Below are 16,190 nucleotides of genomic sequence, written 5' to 3' on the forward strand. Positions count from 1 at the left end.
AGATGATCTTTGCTCAAAGTGTTTGATAGATGGGATGATGACAAGCATGGGAAAGTTCTAGAACACAAATGGAGCAACTGATGTGGTAATGGCATTTTGATGCTAATGCTATGTTATCATTTGTTTCATCCTGTTGAGAGCAACAGAAAATGAAGGAAGAGAGAAAGCAACACTTAAGGGAGGTGGAGGAGTCAGTCATTTGGCAAGAGAGTAGAAGAAAATGTTAAGTGAGAAAGCTGTTGAAGGCAATAAGCAACTGGATTGCACTGTTCATTTTCTATGCTGCCTTAAGTCTGTCAGGTTTCTACCTGCTACCTCTTCCCACAAAGACCATGTCTGGGAGAAAGAGGAGGTTACTGCATTGATTGTAGCATGTTCAGAACTGAGATTCTGCATAGGTTTGGATGTTGGACTTGAGAGTTTCTGAGGGTAAAAGGAGGCAGGACGCTTGAGGGTGACTCGCTGAAACTGTACCGAACCTGAGCAGGGATGGGATAAAATGTGTTCATGTATAGTGCAGTTTTGGTTAGTCAAAATGCCTAAGAAATTTTAGTTACTACTTAATGCAGAGGAAATATAGCCTGAAAGATTTTTCTGCTAATTTTTTGTTTGTTTATTTGTTTGTTTGTTTCTTATTATTTGGGTTATTTTTCAATTTAACTATTGCAATAGATGAAGCTTGAGCCAGATAATACTTGAGTGATGGACTGTGAACCTGACAGCTGAGGTTCAGACATAGATGTTCCCTAATTCTTGCTTTAGAGACAGTAACCTGTGATAGCAAGTAGAGAGGTATGTGAGCAGATGATGATGTCTTAATCCCCATTCCTCTCAATTATATCTACAGTTACAGTTGTAATCTTACCAAGAGCTCTAGGTTTAATTTTGCTGAAATATTTCTTCTGATCACGTACAAACATGTAAGGAAAGCCTCTACCTTAGAAGGAACAAGGGTGGTTTTTTAGTTCATTTTTTTAATATCCTGGGGTCATAAAAATGTGTATTTTTTCTTGACTAAAAAGTCATTACTTAACTGTTTTTAAACAAGTCATAATCTTGACCTGCCAAAGGCAGGTCAGAATCTTTTGAAATCGTGGTGTGGCATCACGTTCATTAGTAGTCACTGTGGAAAGGAGGTCACTTTCTGAGTCATCAGCTGTGCGCTTGCAGGCTGACTTTGAAGCTTCCCAATCGAAAATCATGGCCCGGTTGAGAAGGATGTCAGTCCCTTGTGACCTGAGTGCAGACAGCAAGTTCTTTTCCCTTTTTCCAGGTGGTGTAGGAATGATGTGCTCGCTGAGCGAACAAGGCAAGCAGTTGGCAGTCCAAGTGTCAAACATCCTGGGGATGGATGTGTGCGGCATTGACCTGCTGATGAAGGACGACGGCTCATTCTACGTCTGCGAGGCCAATGCAAATGTAGGTTTCATTGCCTTTGACAAGGCTTGTAATTTAGACGTAGCTGGTATCATAGCGGACTATGCCGCTTCCCTGCTGGCCCCCGGCCGCTTGACGCGGCGCATGTCCTTGCTCTCCGTGGTGTCCACGGCCAGCGAGACTAGCGAGCCAGAGCTGGGCCCTCCAGCTGGGGCCGCTGTCGACAACATGAGTGCTAGCTCCAGCTCTGTCGACAGCGACCCTGAGACCACGGAGAGAGAGTTGCTCACCAAGCTCCCGGGGGCTCTCTTCAACATGAACCAGCTACTAGCCAATGAGATCAAGCTCCTTGTGGAGTGATGCCACGTGTAAATAGGTGACCAACAGAACTCTCTCTTGTAAATTTTTTTTTTAAACCAACTTGCAATGCTGTTTATCAGAGACGCTCAGAGGAATGAGGAGAGGGGGGTGGGTGTGTCAGTCGAGAGAGCAAAAGTAAAAGGCACACATGCTGTGATTGCTGTCCCTACTCATTTGCAGAACATTAAATTGTCTTCATTCTTAGTCAGTTTTATGGTGGAGATACTCAGTTCGGAACCAAGCAGCAATTTTATTTGGATGCTGCTTTGGTCCCCAGATATATTGCAGTTCATGTGTCTTCACAGGAAAGCATTGAAGCGTGATTCACACTTGAAGATTTTCAGAAAGTTGTCTGGCAGCTCTCTAGAAACTTCTGTGAATTGCTGCACCAGTTAAGTCTCTTCTACCTCTGTAAGGCTTGATCCTGTAAATTGTTTAGTGCCTCAAATTCTTTATGTGAGTTGAAGGTGTTAAATACCAAGTATTTCAAAATTCCTTGACACCTACTGTTCCTACTCTTGCAGATGGGAGCTGTAAGTTCAGGATCCTTTTAAAGTCATCACTTTCTGACCTTGCAGGATACGGCCTTTCAAATGATGAGGCTGAGAGAAGTGTCAGTTGACTTAATGTGAACTTTCTGTAAAAATCTGTAAATTGTACCATCTTGATATTAAGTGGCAGCTTTGTGTCTAAATTCCTTTTTAAAGGAGGATACTTCTATTTTTCTCATTTCAAATCCTGATTTTGGAAGGTATATAGGGGAATTGGTCATATTCTATTTGTGGGCAGAAGTGGCACGTTTTTAACTACTTTTTGCATGGTTGGAGGAGATAAACAGCACTGTAATGTTTGGTATACAAAATGATGTTTAATCTAAAAATGTGAAAAAGAATTACACTAGTTTAAAGCAAACGTGCATCGACTTGTATTTGTTAGTGTTTTAGTCTTTCTGAGAGAGATCTGCAATGTTAATGTTCCTTTTTCTTTAATACATGCTAGTCCAACACTCCCTTCTCTATGCCTGCATCTTTAACAGTGGCCAAAGTGAAAACACCGCAGACTGTTTGTTAAGAAAACATTGAGTTATAGCCTGTACATTGGTGAGGGGTTGTTTGTTTGTTTTTGTTTGCTTTTTTTTGGAGGGAGGAATGTGGTAAGGTGTGGAGGAGGGAAGAGCTGGTTAAAAGTGATTAGTCATCCAGAGGAACTTTAGAATAAAGCTGCAGTTCATACAATACTTACCAGGCTTACTTTTTCCCCACTGAACATAAGAACTTGATGTTGGCATAAATCCAAAGAGTATAACTGGGGAGAAATATTCAGTTCTTAGCTTTGGAAAACGTGGCAGATTTGAAAAAGGCAAAAAAAACAAACCAAAAAAAGAAGGAAAAAGAGAAAAAAAAGAGCTCAGCCAGAGTTTAAAAAAGAAAAAAAACCAACAAAACCCTAGGTCCACAAACAATTAAGGGATTGATCCTAGACCCTTACATGTGTGTGGTGTGAGTGCACACACTCGTGTGTGTTTGTGTGTGCACAATTGTTTTGCTTTATTTTTTTGAGAGTGTTGGCTGTTTAGCTCCTAATTTTTTTCCAGACTTCCTGATTTTCCTTAATCCTTCTGGCTGTGCGTTTTGTCATTAGCCTTGAGCTGGTTTGGAAAACAGATAACCAAAACAGATACTGAGTCCATTTTTCAGTCCCTGTCTTCCTCCTCCTTTTCCTCCTCCTTCTCCCTTTTCATTCCCCTCTTATTCTCGGGGTTCATAAAGCCCTGGAACTATATATATATATATAAATATATATATAAAGATAAGCCTCTTTTTTAAAAACAAAAAGTAAAACGTTTACAATTGAAAAATCATCTTGTGAAAATAGGTTTGTTTGGAGGGGGGTTGTGTGTGTGCAATGCTGCTGTTTTCTGGATACTTTAATGGAGCATGTCCCATGTACCCTCTGAGGTTCTGCACTGCCCACCTCTGTGGCCCTTCCTCACCTCTCTGCTGCTCTGCTGTTTTTACCTTCACTTGGACCTTAAACACAACTCACGGACACTATGCAGAGAGTCTTCAAGAGGCAATAAACAGAACAGTATTAACCTACTTTATGGAGGTTTGATCATGCTTCTTTGTACAGTTTGTTTTTTTATTTTAAAAGGAATGTAATAAAATGACTTTTTTTTTTTTTTTTTTGTAGAATTAAATATTATTATTAAAATCAAGTGAAAGGTTGACTGTTGGTGTTAAGCAGGAGGGCGGACCTGCTGGTCCAGCAAAAAAAAGATCATTAGCAGTAAAGGTATTTTCAAATCCTTCTTACTGAGCCTTCAAGTGCACAGGTTATACCTGAAGAATATAAAGGTCTTCAGCTTCTGTGAAGAGTTACAGAATGACAGAACATGAAAGTAACCTAATTCTCTAGTCACTGAGCAGTAAATTGTCTCTTCCACGAGCTCTACTTCTCTTGCTTGTTTATCCAAGGGGAATTTGGGGTGGAGGGTGGCTCGTTTTTTGTTGTTGTTATTTTTTCTTTTTTTTGTCTCTTCCTTTTTACTGGTAGGTGCCTGCATTCCTTGACAGGCTGGTAGGATCAATCCTTCCCTTTCTAGCTGTGACATACATTGAGCACATGTGGAATAACAGCAGGGAGTAAACAGGTGCTAGTTGGTATACAAAGGCCTTTTCTATCACAGGAAACATCTCTTAGATGAAAGTTAACTGAATATTCTGGATTGTTTTTTTGAATTCCCATAGTATCTTGTAGCTCACAGGAACCTTACATTTCTAGCACCCTTTCAGAATGTCTGGGTTACACCTCACAGTTATAAAATTTGTGAAGTAAATATAAGACTTTTTAAAAAAAGACCAAGTGGGATTAGAGATTTGCACTTTGACTCCCTTCTGATAGGTTGCTCCTCTGTTGGTGCTTCCATGACTAGTTTGGAGATAAGTCTATGCATAGTGGTCACAGAGGGAGACAGGATTTGAAACATCCTGTGCATGTGTTTATATATCGGGTACTGATGCTGAGTGAAAACCTTGCTTGAGGGTTCATTTGTACAAATGGGCACACTTGTCTCATGTATTACTCCCTGCTTAACCCATTGCTCCTGAAACAGTGAAATGCAAGAATGGCCTGGGGGTGCAACGGGGGGTGTCTTGTTTTTACTCAAAGGGAAAAACACCAACTAAACTAGTCCATGGTAACCAGGCAGTGTTTCCCATTGAAGGTGAACTCCACAGATATCAGCTTTTTACACTTTGTTTTCTTCAATTCCATCTGCTGAAAATCACATGCTAAACTTCCATACAGTTGCACTAACACTACCTCCATGTGTGGGTTTGGAAGCATGGCCTGAAAAAATGGGTCAACATAGTGGTGGATTACAGTGGTGCCAATACAGCTCATGGTGATACAACTATTTTTGTATATTTTAATGTTTGAAAGAGCCACTTAGAAATTTATTTACAGGAAAAAATTTCTTAAACTACGTCTGATGAAATTTTGTTCTCTGTAACACTGGAGATTTTATTCTGTTCAGCTTACTGTGTTTGTAATTGATGTCTTGCTGTCAATGTATGGATTGTATCCTAATCCTTGTATTTAATGCTTTAATGTGTTTTATAAAATCTTTTCTTGTAATGTTACGACAACTTATCTGTAAAACAGTGTCAATGCTTGATGTTTACATTGACTGTTACATTTTTTGTTCTGAGCTGACGGTCAGTCTTGAAGCCTTTTCTCCCACTTCGTGTGTTATCTTTGCTGTGAGATATTTACTCGGGAAATAACCTCTGGAACATCTGGGTATGTCAGACGCAAAGGAGATACTTCTTCAGATGTTATACCCGACTACAAAATCCATTGAATGAAACCAGTGACTCTGGCTAAATTCCCTCATTGCAAAAATCTGTCAGTTAAATACATAAGGGACCATAAGGGCTTAGAGAGACTTTGAAAACAGATTGTACAGTATCTTTCTCATGGCTCACTCTTTTTGAGAAGGTTTATGGGCTTTATGGCTGGTGTGAGACACACGACCCACTCCTGTTCTCTCTATGGAATAGTAGGTGCTCGGACAGGTAACTTCTGTTGCTACTGTCTTTTTTAATTTTTAATTTTTTCACTGTTTTAGGAATTGTTTTAAACTGAACACTGCAGTATTTATAACCAGGTGTTTGCTGCCTTTTCCTTTGTTTTATTTATTTAAATATTTCTTAACCTTTGAGGGTGACTTTTGGAGCATTCTGATAGTGGATCTGCTGTTGGAAGTCTCCAAGCCTCCCATGTTTCTAATTTGAGTTGAAAAGCTTTTGTTTTTTTTATTTGTTTAAACAATGACACAAATTAACTGTGCGGATTTCGGGTGGGATTTGCTGTTGTGCTATTTTGGATGACTTATTCTCCCTTTTTTTACAGAAATGTGTTCTAACAGTTCACACTTTGTTACTGTTCTTTGCAAAACTTTTCAGGAGCCAAAAAAGTCAAACAATCCAGAGAAAACCCCTTCTCCCCTTTCCGATGGCAAGAGTGAGAACTTATGAAAAATCCTTGCGAATGTTCCTTCCTAAACTTTTCCCCCCAGTATTGCAAGCGGGTAAAATGGTAAATGCAGCAGTTTGGTGACATCCAAAACCGACCTGTTGTCAGGTAAATTGACACTTTTCTGCTCTTACTCTAACCTTGATAAGTTTGCTAACTTGTCTGCCTTCCTTTCTTCCCATCAGTTCATTTTGGTGATACTTGTTGAATGATTTCTTTAACCGGATTTAGAGAAAACCCTGCTTTACTTCCTTATTTCCCCTCCTTGTACTTGTTGACTTGTAAGAAAACTGTCATTGTGCTTTACTGAGGTGAGACAAAAGTGAGTCCCCCGTGCAACTGTATGAGGAATAGTTTTGTAATACATTAATTCTCCTTCCTCTTTATCAGTTTTAGGTTGTCTTCAAGTGTACTGTTTTAGCTTAGATTTTTGAAAGATATGTTGCTTTCCATTTGCTAAGTGAACATAAAATATAACTGCAGAAGTAAGTAGCTGATAGGAATGAATGAACTAGTACTAAGAATGTTAATTCTATTAAAATTCAATAGACAGGATCCTGTAAAGAGGACAGATGGACGAATATGTGTGCTGCAGAAAAAGACTGTTGAGCTGATGATTTCTGTTTGTGGAGGATGGGGTGACACATTTTATCTTGCCCTTACTGCTATATCAAAGCACTTGTACATTTTATCCTTCTCTGGTAACTCTCTCCCTTAATCTCAAATAATGTAAAAGTACTGGGTACTTAATATTTTTTTACTTAATTTAAGAGGGAGAATGTTGTATTTTACTCAGAGGTAAAATATAAGACAATTGGAATACCCTTCCAAGTTGAAGAATATTAGCCTGCAAACAGGCTTCCAAGTTTCCTGATGCAGTATTATATTTCCCAGGACATCTGTAAAGAATTAGCACTTGTTTCAGATTATTTTTCTGTGTACATTAATGACTCCTCTATACCATCATAAAATAGTCAATTTTTCATAGTCTCAGTTTGTATTTTCCTGAAAGAAAGCAAACTTACCAGCAACATAATAAATTGTAGCTTCAAGTTAAGGTGGGAGGGAATAATTTTAGAGCCAAATTTTGCTCTCAATTACACTGAGATAAACCTGGAATCACTCTGTGAAAGTCAGTGGAGTGATATCCGATTTCACTAGTATAATTGAGTGTATAATTTGTGTCTTTTAATTTTACTTGCAAGGTAATTTTACAAACCTGTTATACTTATGTTTCCAATGCTTTTTCCTTTCAGACATACCCACTTCTTGCGTCTCAGCATTGGGCAGGCCTATTCCTTTATTTGTGTATATTTTTGTGCATCAGCTGCTATAGGACACGGGTGTAACACTTTCAGGCATGTGGTTGGGTCTTTTTGGGGTTTGTAATAATGTCTAAAAATAAAAATTTCTTTTCCTCAGATTTGTTCATTAATTCATGTTGGATCAAAGTTTTGCATCTCTAACCTGATTTTAGATACATGTTATGTGAAGATTTTCTTGAAAGAAATACAGTACTAGTTCTTTGCAGAGTCTGCAATTCATCTTTGGTGGGGAGAGTTTACCAAAATTTACTGCATTCGCTAATATTTCAAGTTTTAATATTTAATGTTGCTTGAAAGGTGGTTTTACAGATCATGCTCCTTCCTCTTTACAGAATGGCTTTCAAAGCCTTGTGTTGATCGTGGTTGTGCCCAGTGTTTTGCCTAGAGTATGGGGAAATGTAGAACTTGAATAGGCCATGACTTTTAGACAAGGGATGATGATTATCTGCATGCTGAACCAGAACTTCTTCTATATGCCCTTCTGCTGCAACAGAATAATAAAACTGGTAGGTGGCAGCAGCAGCAGAAGACACTCATGACTGTGACCTGAGAAACCTCCAGTACTGGGAGAAATGGATTGCAAAGTGCTAACTGGAGTAAGGGGAATGGAGAAGAGAGGCAGAGTCCTTGAACTGTCCCTTTGAATGGTGAGTCTGATTTACAGAATTCTGACCATCAAAAAACTGCTTGTAATACAAGAGGCACATTGATCTCTCTCAGTTGGTGTTTGGTTACCTGATACTCTAATTCTCTTCTTTGACTGAACAATCCAGTTTCCCCTCTGCCTTTATAAGGCATAGTATTTGTCTTAAAAATTAAATTTCACCAAAATCACCACATTTATAGAGTACTGGAAAATAAGGCTGAAAAGAATGCATCTAGCCCAGTCATTCTCTGCTCCACAGAAGACTGTTCATATTTGTGCCATTGGTGAAATGTTCATTGTAACCTAGTTTAAAAACCAAGGAATAAATGAGGAAGATTCTGCAAAATACGGAATTTTATTTTATGAAGGTAAAAAACATCCTTACCATCAGCCAATTGTCAGCCTCATAGGCTGACAGTCTGACTGCTTTTTTTGCTACTTAAGATATATGTATGCCTTAGAAATGCCATGATAATAAATAACAATGTTATTTTTGGAGATTTCCTAAATCTCAAGGTAGCAAAAAAAGATTCGAATCACCAACGGTTAACATTCTTTTTGGAAGTGGGAAATGCAAATTATATAATGGTTCTGAGTTTGTGGTTAAGAGTTGGTAGTTTCAGTCATCTCTTCAGTTCTAAATGGCTCTGAAACTTCTTTGATTGCGCATTCCTATCAGGAAAAACATTTTGAGCATTGAGTGCCCCAATCAGATGTTTTCCCAAGGTACATATGTGTATTACTACATATGTTGTAAAACTTCCATAAACCCAAGAAGTTAAAAAGGATGAGGTAAAGATTAAATAAAGACTATTTTGAAACATTTACTTAACTGTATTCATTAATGGTGAAAAAACCATTTTCACCCTGCAAGCCTTACAGATTGTCTTGCAAAGCTTCCTGGGGAGTGTGGGCTCCTCTTTGGAGACCTCTGATGTAGACACCATAAATATTTACTGTTGCAGATGTCATCAGGATGTTCCACTGTTACAAAACCTCCATGCTAAGTAATTTTCCTACTAGAGATTAAAATGCTGACTCTCTAGTAGGATGACTGCTCCTTCTGAAAAGAAAATAAGAGGAGAGAGCAGCACAGGAAACACTGATGAACTGCCTGACACAGGAGAAGTTTGTGTCTGGATCAGCTGATAATATGGAGAAACACTTTGAAGTGGATTGGGAAAAAGGAATTATGTCAGAATATGTACTAATACGAAGAATACAGCAGTAGCTTTTGTATTTTCATACATGTTTCTACTTCGTTTACAGCTAAGCATCAGTAGATAAATTCCAAATTCTGTTTTCTCTTGTTACCTAGAGTAGTCACACTAAAATCAGGAACAACACTTATATACAGGAGCTAAGCTGGATCTGAATTTTGATATCCAGGCAGCTAAATAGTCTCCAGTGCACATCAGGTACCACTTAGGACCGTGGACAACTGATGTGCTTTTCTCATTAGCTTCTTAGTTATCATACAGCCTTTGAAGGTATTCTGTGGACCACAGGCTGGAAATCCCAGAACTGAATTTTTACAGAGTGAGATTGCATGTGCAAAATGGAAAATATTTTGGATAGAGAATTGATTTGGATCTTGTTAAATATAATAATGAGCAAAGTCTGTATATGAGATGAAGCTCTTAGAGAAAGAGTTTTAAATCCAGTCAGGCTGGAGATGTGATGAAGAGAAATAATTTCTGATAGTAGAGGCAAAGGAATCTGAAGCTCATGTCAGTCTGTCATCAGAGATAGAAATGAGGCAGGAAAATAGATTTTGCTGATCTTGAGCATTCCCAGCTGTCGCTGTAAGGAGGAGTCTCACCAGACTTGCCATATGTAATATATGCTAGGCATACTGGCCCTTGGGAACTGGATCTTGGGGAGAAGAGCTGAAAGGTCCATTGATGCACAAACTAAGTGTGGCACCTGCCTACTTGAATGGGTGTAAAGGTGTAACTGTAATGGGATTAAAGGTGTAACTGCACTGAGTTTACATGACAGTAACATTTGGGAAGAAGGGTGTTCCTCTGGCCCTGGACATGGGTCTGTAACTGCTGCTTCTCAGCTTAGTAGGAGAGAGAGGCACATAAAGATATGTCAGCTTTTTTGATGAGCAGAGACCAAGGTGACTTAGTCACTGGCCAGGAAAGAATTTTTTTTTTTGTTATAAACAGGAAGGCATTTAGAACACTTTCAGATCCTCCATGGTTCTCCATGTGTCTGTCAGTACAAAACAGTTCTGGTTTTGTTTTTTTGTTTTTTTTTTCTTTTAGATGTGACATACCTCAAAGCATCCTGTTTTTTCTGCAGCTTTGATGTGGTAGAGATTTGAAGAAGACAGATTATTTTCCATTCTTGTCATAGACTTTCACAGGCGGGCAAGGGTGATATTTGTGAAAAGAGGAAATAGATAGGTTCCTCATGCTGACTTAATAGTAGGTGATGGATTAGGCTGATAAAAAACTTAAAATTCACATTGCACCCATGCAAAGCATTTTCAAGGTATTTCTGCATCCGTCCTTTGTTCTCTTTAGAAACAGTACAACTGTTACTAGAATATACAGTCTGCATAGTAATATGTCTGTATTAAGCTCTGCCAAATCTGCACATGAAGGGCTTATAAAAGATTTATGTGAATTTCTGTGTCTGCTTTTTTATTTGGAGGCAGGTTGCAGCTATGTACATGCACGGTATGCAGCTATGTACAGTATTCTGTCTTAGGGTAATAGATATTTTTTGCTTATTTGGAAGGAGGGAACTGTGTTTGGACAGTTAAATATACAATACTGTTATCCATTTCTATAGGAAGCAGAACAGCTAAGAAAAACCATTTTTGTGTTAGACAAATTACAATATAATTGAGGTTTTTTTAATACAGGAATGAAAAATAAATGTTTCATTAAAAGGTCATTGGAATTTTTTTCAATAAAGTGTTCTAATAGGAAGAAACTGATTTCACAGAATCACAGTGTTAGTTAGGTTGAACAGACCTCTGAGACCATCAAGTCCCAGCCTTTAAACGAACACCATCTTGTCAGGTAGACCATGGCACTGAGTGCCACATCCAGTCTTTTCTTAAACACCTCCAGGGATGGTGACTTCATCACCTCCCTGGGCAGCCCATTCCAATGCTTGACAACCCTTCTGTGAACAGATTCCTCCTCATGCCCAATGTGAACCTTATTCACTGTTGTAATATATAAAATTAAATTAATTAATTTATCACAGTTGCTAATTTCCAGAATTTATTAGGACAATCCCTCTTGTACAAATTATCATTTGTTGTTGGAGAGGGAGGGAAGATCCATGTTACAAAAGCCAGTAACTCAGTTGTTGCTACCTCTTTGGCCAGTCATGCATTTCTTCTGTGCAGATTTCCTGGAAACAGTGACACTGCTGAGCTTTCTTGATGCTTAGTTTATCTGTGTTGTAAAATAGTTACATTTTGGGGAGAGAGAAACTGAAGAGGTGAAAACTGTCCATGGTGTTACATGTACTGAACGGGAAGGTGCTCTGAAGCAGAGAAAGAAGCCTAAGCAGTAGCTGTATGCACAGTCATCCTTTTGGTGATGGAGACAGGAGGAGGCCAGGAGTCCAGATGAATGTTTCAGTTACACCTTGATGAGGAATGGGAATGTCACACTGACTGTGCAGCTGTATATATTTCATCTGTAAATATTTCATTTGCAAGAAGTGTGGTTTGTCCAAGAGGGTGTGTGCAGTTTCCCCTCCTGGCTGCTACTGTGCAGAGCACTGCCTGGTAGTCTTTATTCTCTGGATTCTTTCTGTTCAGTGGTATTGTGCATTAAAAAACTTGCATTTTGTGAGTGTTAGGAGGAAACTCAGTGTGCTTGTGTATATATTTTCCCATGCATCTAACCAACACAAGGTGACAGAAGCAACACAAATGTTACAGTTACCGTGCCCACCGACCTTTACAACATTGTATGGGAGGGGTAGTGCAGTTGTAGTGTGATGTAGGAATGCTTGTCCATGCCCAAATAGAAATGGTTGTTTAGTAGATGGCAAGTACTGAAGTTTTATCAGTGGGAGAACTAGGCAGGAAAACTCTGCAGTTTGACTTAGCTAAACTTTTACACAATTTTTCCTCCACATGAAATATTTCCACAGGAATCTAAGGCGTGTGGAAGATGCTGGATCACCAGGTGCAGAGATTGAACTCTACCCACTGGAAAGGTAACAGGAACTAGATTTTATCTTCAGAACACAGTCCACACTGCATCTCACTCCTGTATCTGGAAAGGCCTTTTCCAAGGTTAGAAGAGGAGTTTGGTACCCATGGCTTAGTTCTTGGTGTGTCTGTGTTCCAGCTGTCAGGGAAGCCAGATAGGTGCTGGATACAGAGATTTCTGTACGATATCTGCTTGCATTTCTGATGTTCATATTTTGGAGCAAAGACTAACTTTTTCAATAATTTATTTCTTTAGGTTTTTCTACAGCAGCAGCAGGTCTTCTCCCGCCTCTCATGGGGACACATAGCCTTCACAGTGAAGGGAAGAAAGGATGGATCAGCAGGGATGTGCAATGGAGTGATGTCCACATGTGGTGTTAACAGTCATGATCCCTGTCTCTCTAACTTGGAGAATTGAATAAAAAAGTTGAATTGTAATTAATGAGAGTGTGAGATTCTTTTTTGTACCTTTTCCGCCATCTCCCCTTTTTTGAAGGGGTGGTTAACTTGAGAAATCTGTTGATACTGTATCAAAGCTGCAGCTAAGCCAGAAGAGTAAAACCTATTGGGTATTCTTCACTTTATTAACCATTTTTTTCCCTCCAGGAATTTCATTCCTAAGAGTTCCAAATGCTTTATATTGACATGAATAATCTTCCCAAATGCCTTAGATATTTTAGCATCAGGCCTTTGGTTTTATCAGTCATGTTACGAGTTCACCCAAGTCACTGAGGGTACAAGTCTCCTGAGTTTCAAAAGTGAAGTCACCATACTGATCATGCTGTACTTCATGGTCACTTTGGTGACTGCTAGAGAAAAAGAGAAGCAACTTGGTTAACCTACAGAGGTAATGTGCCTTTGGGTTTTGAAGCCACAGTGGCAGGGCTTGTTACAGACATGGGCATGGACATTCTTACTATCTGTTGTTTCTGAAGACAGCTAATCTTACCATGGGTTATAGATCTTGCACATGGCTCTCTTGGTTTGTTGTTAGTGAAGCACTGCAAAGGATTAGACACATAGTGATGGCATCTTCATGATGTGCCTACTTGAAATCTGTACAGAATTTACAAAAGTGAAGCAAAAAAAATGTTATTTTTTCTCAAGATGCTGAGTTGGTACATTATCAGTAAACACCTCTTATCCTTGACATTCTTCCTGTTCCTTTCATTTCATGTATTCAGGATATTAATTTCATGTAAATTTTAATTCCTGCTTTCTTTGTGCTTGTTCTAGTAATTTACACATGAATGTACCTAGAAATGTGGCTGGTAGCCTGTCTGCAGCTATGCCTTTGCTCCAGTAGCTGCAGTTTTTGGTTGGATTTTTTGCAAATCTGTGTGTCACACCATTCCTCTGGCACTTCTGTGAGTGGGTGGAATGGCTGCCCCAACACAGTAATGGACATTTCATCTCTTGTGGTTCAGTGCCTGTTTGTGTGCTGATGCATATGCTGATGCTTCCTTAAGTGCTTTTCTGCCTTAATATTTCATGCCTAAAAAGTAGAACAGCTGAGAACTTTCTAAATTTCTTCTTAGTTTCATATATCCCACCTTGCTAAGCTTCTTCCAGGCCCTGTATGTATTTCAGTTCTCTTATTTTTTTGTGGGTGTTCAGCAGTGTTCTCTGTTCTGCTGCCTCAAGTTTGCTCCTCCTGCCTTCGTAGTCTTTCTTTTTCTTTTTTTTTCCCTTTTTTCCCCCCTGGCCTTTCTTCTGCTCTTAACTGGCCCCACATGTTTTTATTCTTGTCCGAAGCACACACACACATATGGTAGCCTAAGAATATTTCTTACTCACTGTCTATCACTGATAACCATTCTTTGTATTACTCTAAGAGTGTGTTTTCCTTTTTTCAGAGTGAGAAATGCTCTGTTACTACACATTTCCTTTTGGCATTTCACAACCCTAAATGTGTTAGAAGTAGAATAGAAATTAAAAGAAGTTTATCACTGTGTAATGTCTTAGTAGTGAGTGAAAGTTAGCAAATTGCAATACTGAGGAGAAAGTTCCTGGCTTTTGCACTCATTTATCTGTCTTTGTTGAGAGGGATTGGTCCTACAATCCATTGGTCCTGCGATCCATTTAAAAGCTCAAATTCTAGATCTGTGGTCAAGAACCTGTTTGGTGTCATGTAAAGTTTTGCTTTCCTTTGTCTTTCTTATCTTCCTTAGAATTTAAGTACTAGGTATCAACAATTAAATAGTGATTGGATATTCATGATACAATATTCTGATATTAATTGTACACCATAGTGAAAACAGGGCAATAATAGTTCAGTGGTGATAATAGTGACCTGTGCTGAGATGATCAGGGTGTAAACAGTTCCTTTTGCACATCTGCATTTCCTATTAATTGGAATTGCGCTGTTGTGCCAGCTACAGAAGTGGAGTACTTGTAAAACTCTGCTTTGCTTAGTGTGATGAGATCTTGGGGTGGGGTATATTTGTATTGAGGCCAGACTTGCAGAGAGGTTGTGATTTTGTTTAGCATTAGATCTGGAAAACCTCTGTAACTTGTCTGGACTGCATTCCCAGTTGTGCATGATGTAAACAGACAGCTATGTCTTGTCCACTATCTTATTTTTCTGGGTCATTTTCCTTATATTTTGCCTTATCACCTTGGTTGCTTCTCCAATCCACTCTTTCCCTGTCTAGACAACTTGGTTTATCACTGTGCATTTACCTCTAGGTGGTCTACAAAATTTAGGTTTGGAATCAGACATTGCATCATCATCTCTCTGACCCTGTCATTCCATGCTGTCATCACTTCAGTGTTTTTCCAGACACAGCTTTGGAGGCTGCCCTGCTGCCATGGTAATGTTGAGAAGGGAGAGTGGGCAGTGCGACAACCAGGTCACCTCAAAAGCCCCAAGGGTGGAATCCTTGGGAGAGAGGCTGCCACTGTGTGCTTCTTTCCCTTGCACTGACCCCCTTAGTTTAGCTGGTGGTGCACAGGCCAGCCTGATAAGCACAGGCTGATAAGCTCACCCCTACACTGCTTCCTGGCTTGGGCACTTCAGCCTAGATGCGGGCTGGCTGTGGAGATCAGCCATCAGTGGGTCACTGCTGCTGTGCTCTTCTGTGCTTTGCACATGTGCCTGGTGCTGAGATGATGCCAAGCTCCTTGGTCTCCTGAATGCTGGCCCTCATCTGCTTTGGATCTACTATCCCAGTTGGTGGAAGGGAGTTGAGCAAGTAGTACTGGGCTCCAAAATCATGTTAAACACATTAGGAAGGGTTTCTGTCAGAGATGGAATACACCTCTATATTTTTATAAGCATTTTAATTCAGATTTGTATGTTTTATAACAACACTTCTGAATATTTCTAATGAAGGCAAAAGTCTTCCTTCTAGTTCTGCTCATCTTTTCCTTCCTGAAGGGCGTATATAGCAGCTGCTGGAGCTGTCTCTAGGGAAGAACCTGCTGCTTCTTCCCTACAGCCCCCAAGAATCAGGAGAAAAAAACAGGGATACAGTGATGTCCTTCCAAGGGAAAAGACTGGGAGGCTGCTCTCTAGCATTCCTGGTAACCATCCATGTTCAGCAGCTTAGCAGTAACAACAGTTGTCCCTAACAGTCTCATATAGGAAGCAGGGAAGGAAGGGACAGTATCCCTTACAGCTGTGATGTCACTAATGCACCAGAAGTCACATTCCTGTGGGGATGAGGGAGGGTGGAGAACTCGGGCTTTTGGAAAAACACAAAACCAATCTCCACGGTTTTCTAGTGCCTTCTTTCCAGACTTGTGGACA

The 16,190-nt window shown here is 39.5% G+C and overlaps 1 protein-coding gene and 1 long non-coding RNA gene across 4 annotated transcripts in view; both read left to right on the forward strand.

Moving 5' to 3' along the window:
- The window catches only part of RIMKLB (ribosomal modification protein rimK like family member B), a 41,496-nt gene extending 37,639 nt beyond the window's left edge, over positions 1 to 3,857 (forward strand). For all 3 annotated transcript variants that reach the window (XM_058800023.1, XM_058800025.1, XM_058800024.1), the window contains exon 7: positions 1,274 to 3,857. In XM_058800023.1, the coding sequence (XP_058656006.1) occupies positions 1,274 to 1,737 (464 nt within the window). In that variant the 3' untranslated portion in view covers positions 1,738 to 3,857. The remainder of the gene's footprint in view (positions 1 to 1,273) is intronic.
- Positions 3,858 to 4,140: 283 nt separating this feature from the next.
- LOC131554547 (uncharacterized) lies at positions 4,141 to 12,858 on the forward strand. The gene is made up of 3 exons (XR_009274398.1): positions 4,141 to 8,248; positions 12,379 to 12,444; positions 12,696 to 12,858. It is a non-coding gene; the product is annotated as an uncharacterized LOC131554547 (long non-coding RNA).
- The last annotated feature ends 3,332 nt before the right edge of the window (positions 12,859 to 16,190 follow it).

The sequence above is a fragment of the Ammospiza caudacuta genome, chromosome 2, assembly GCF_027887145.1.
Source record: "Ammospiza caudacuta isolate bAmmCau1 chromosome 2, bAmmCau1.pri, whole genome shotgun sequence".
Classification (NCBI taxonomy): Eukaryota; Metazoa; Chordata; class Aves; order Passeriformes; family Passerellidae; genus Ammospiza; species Ammospiza caudacuta.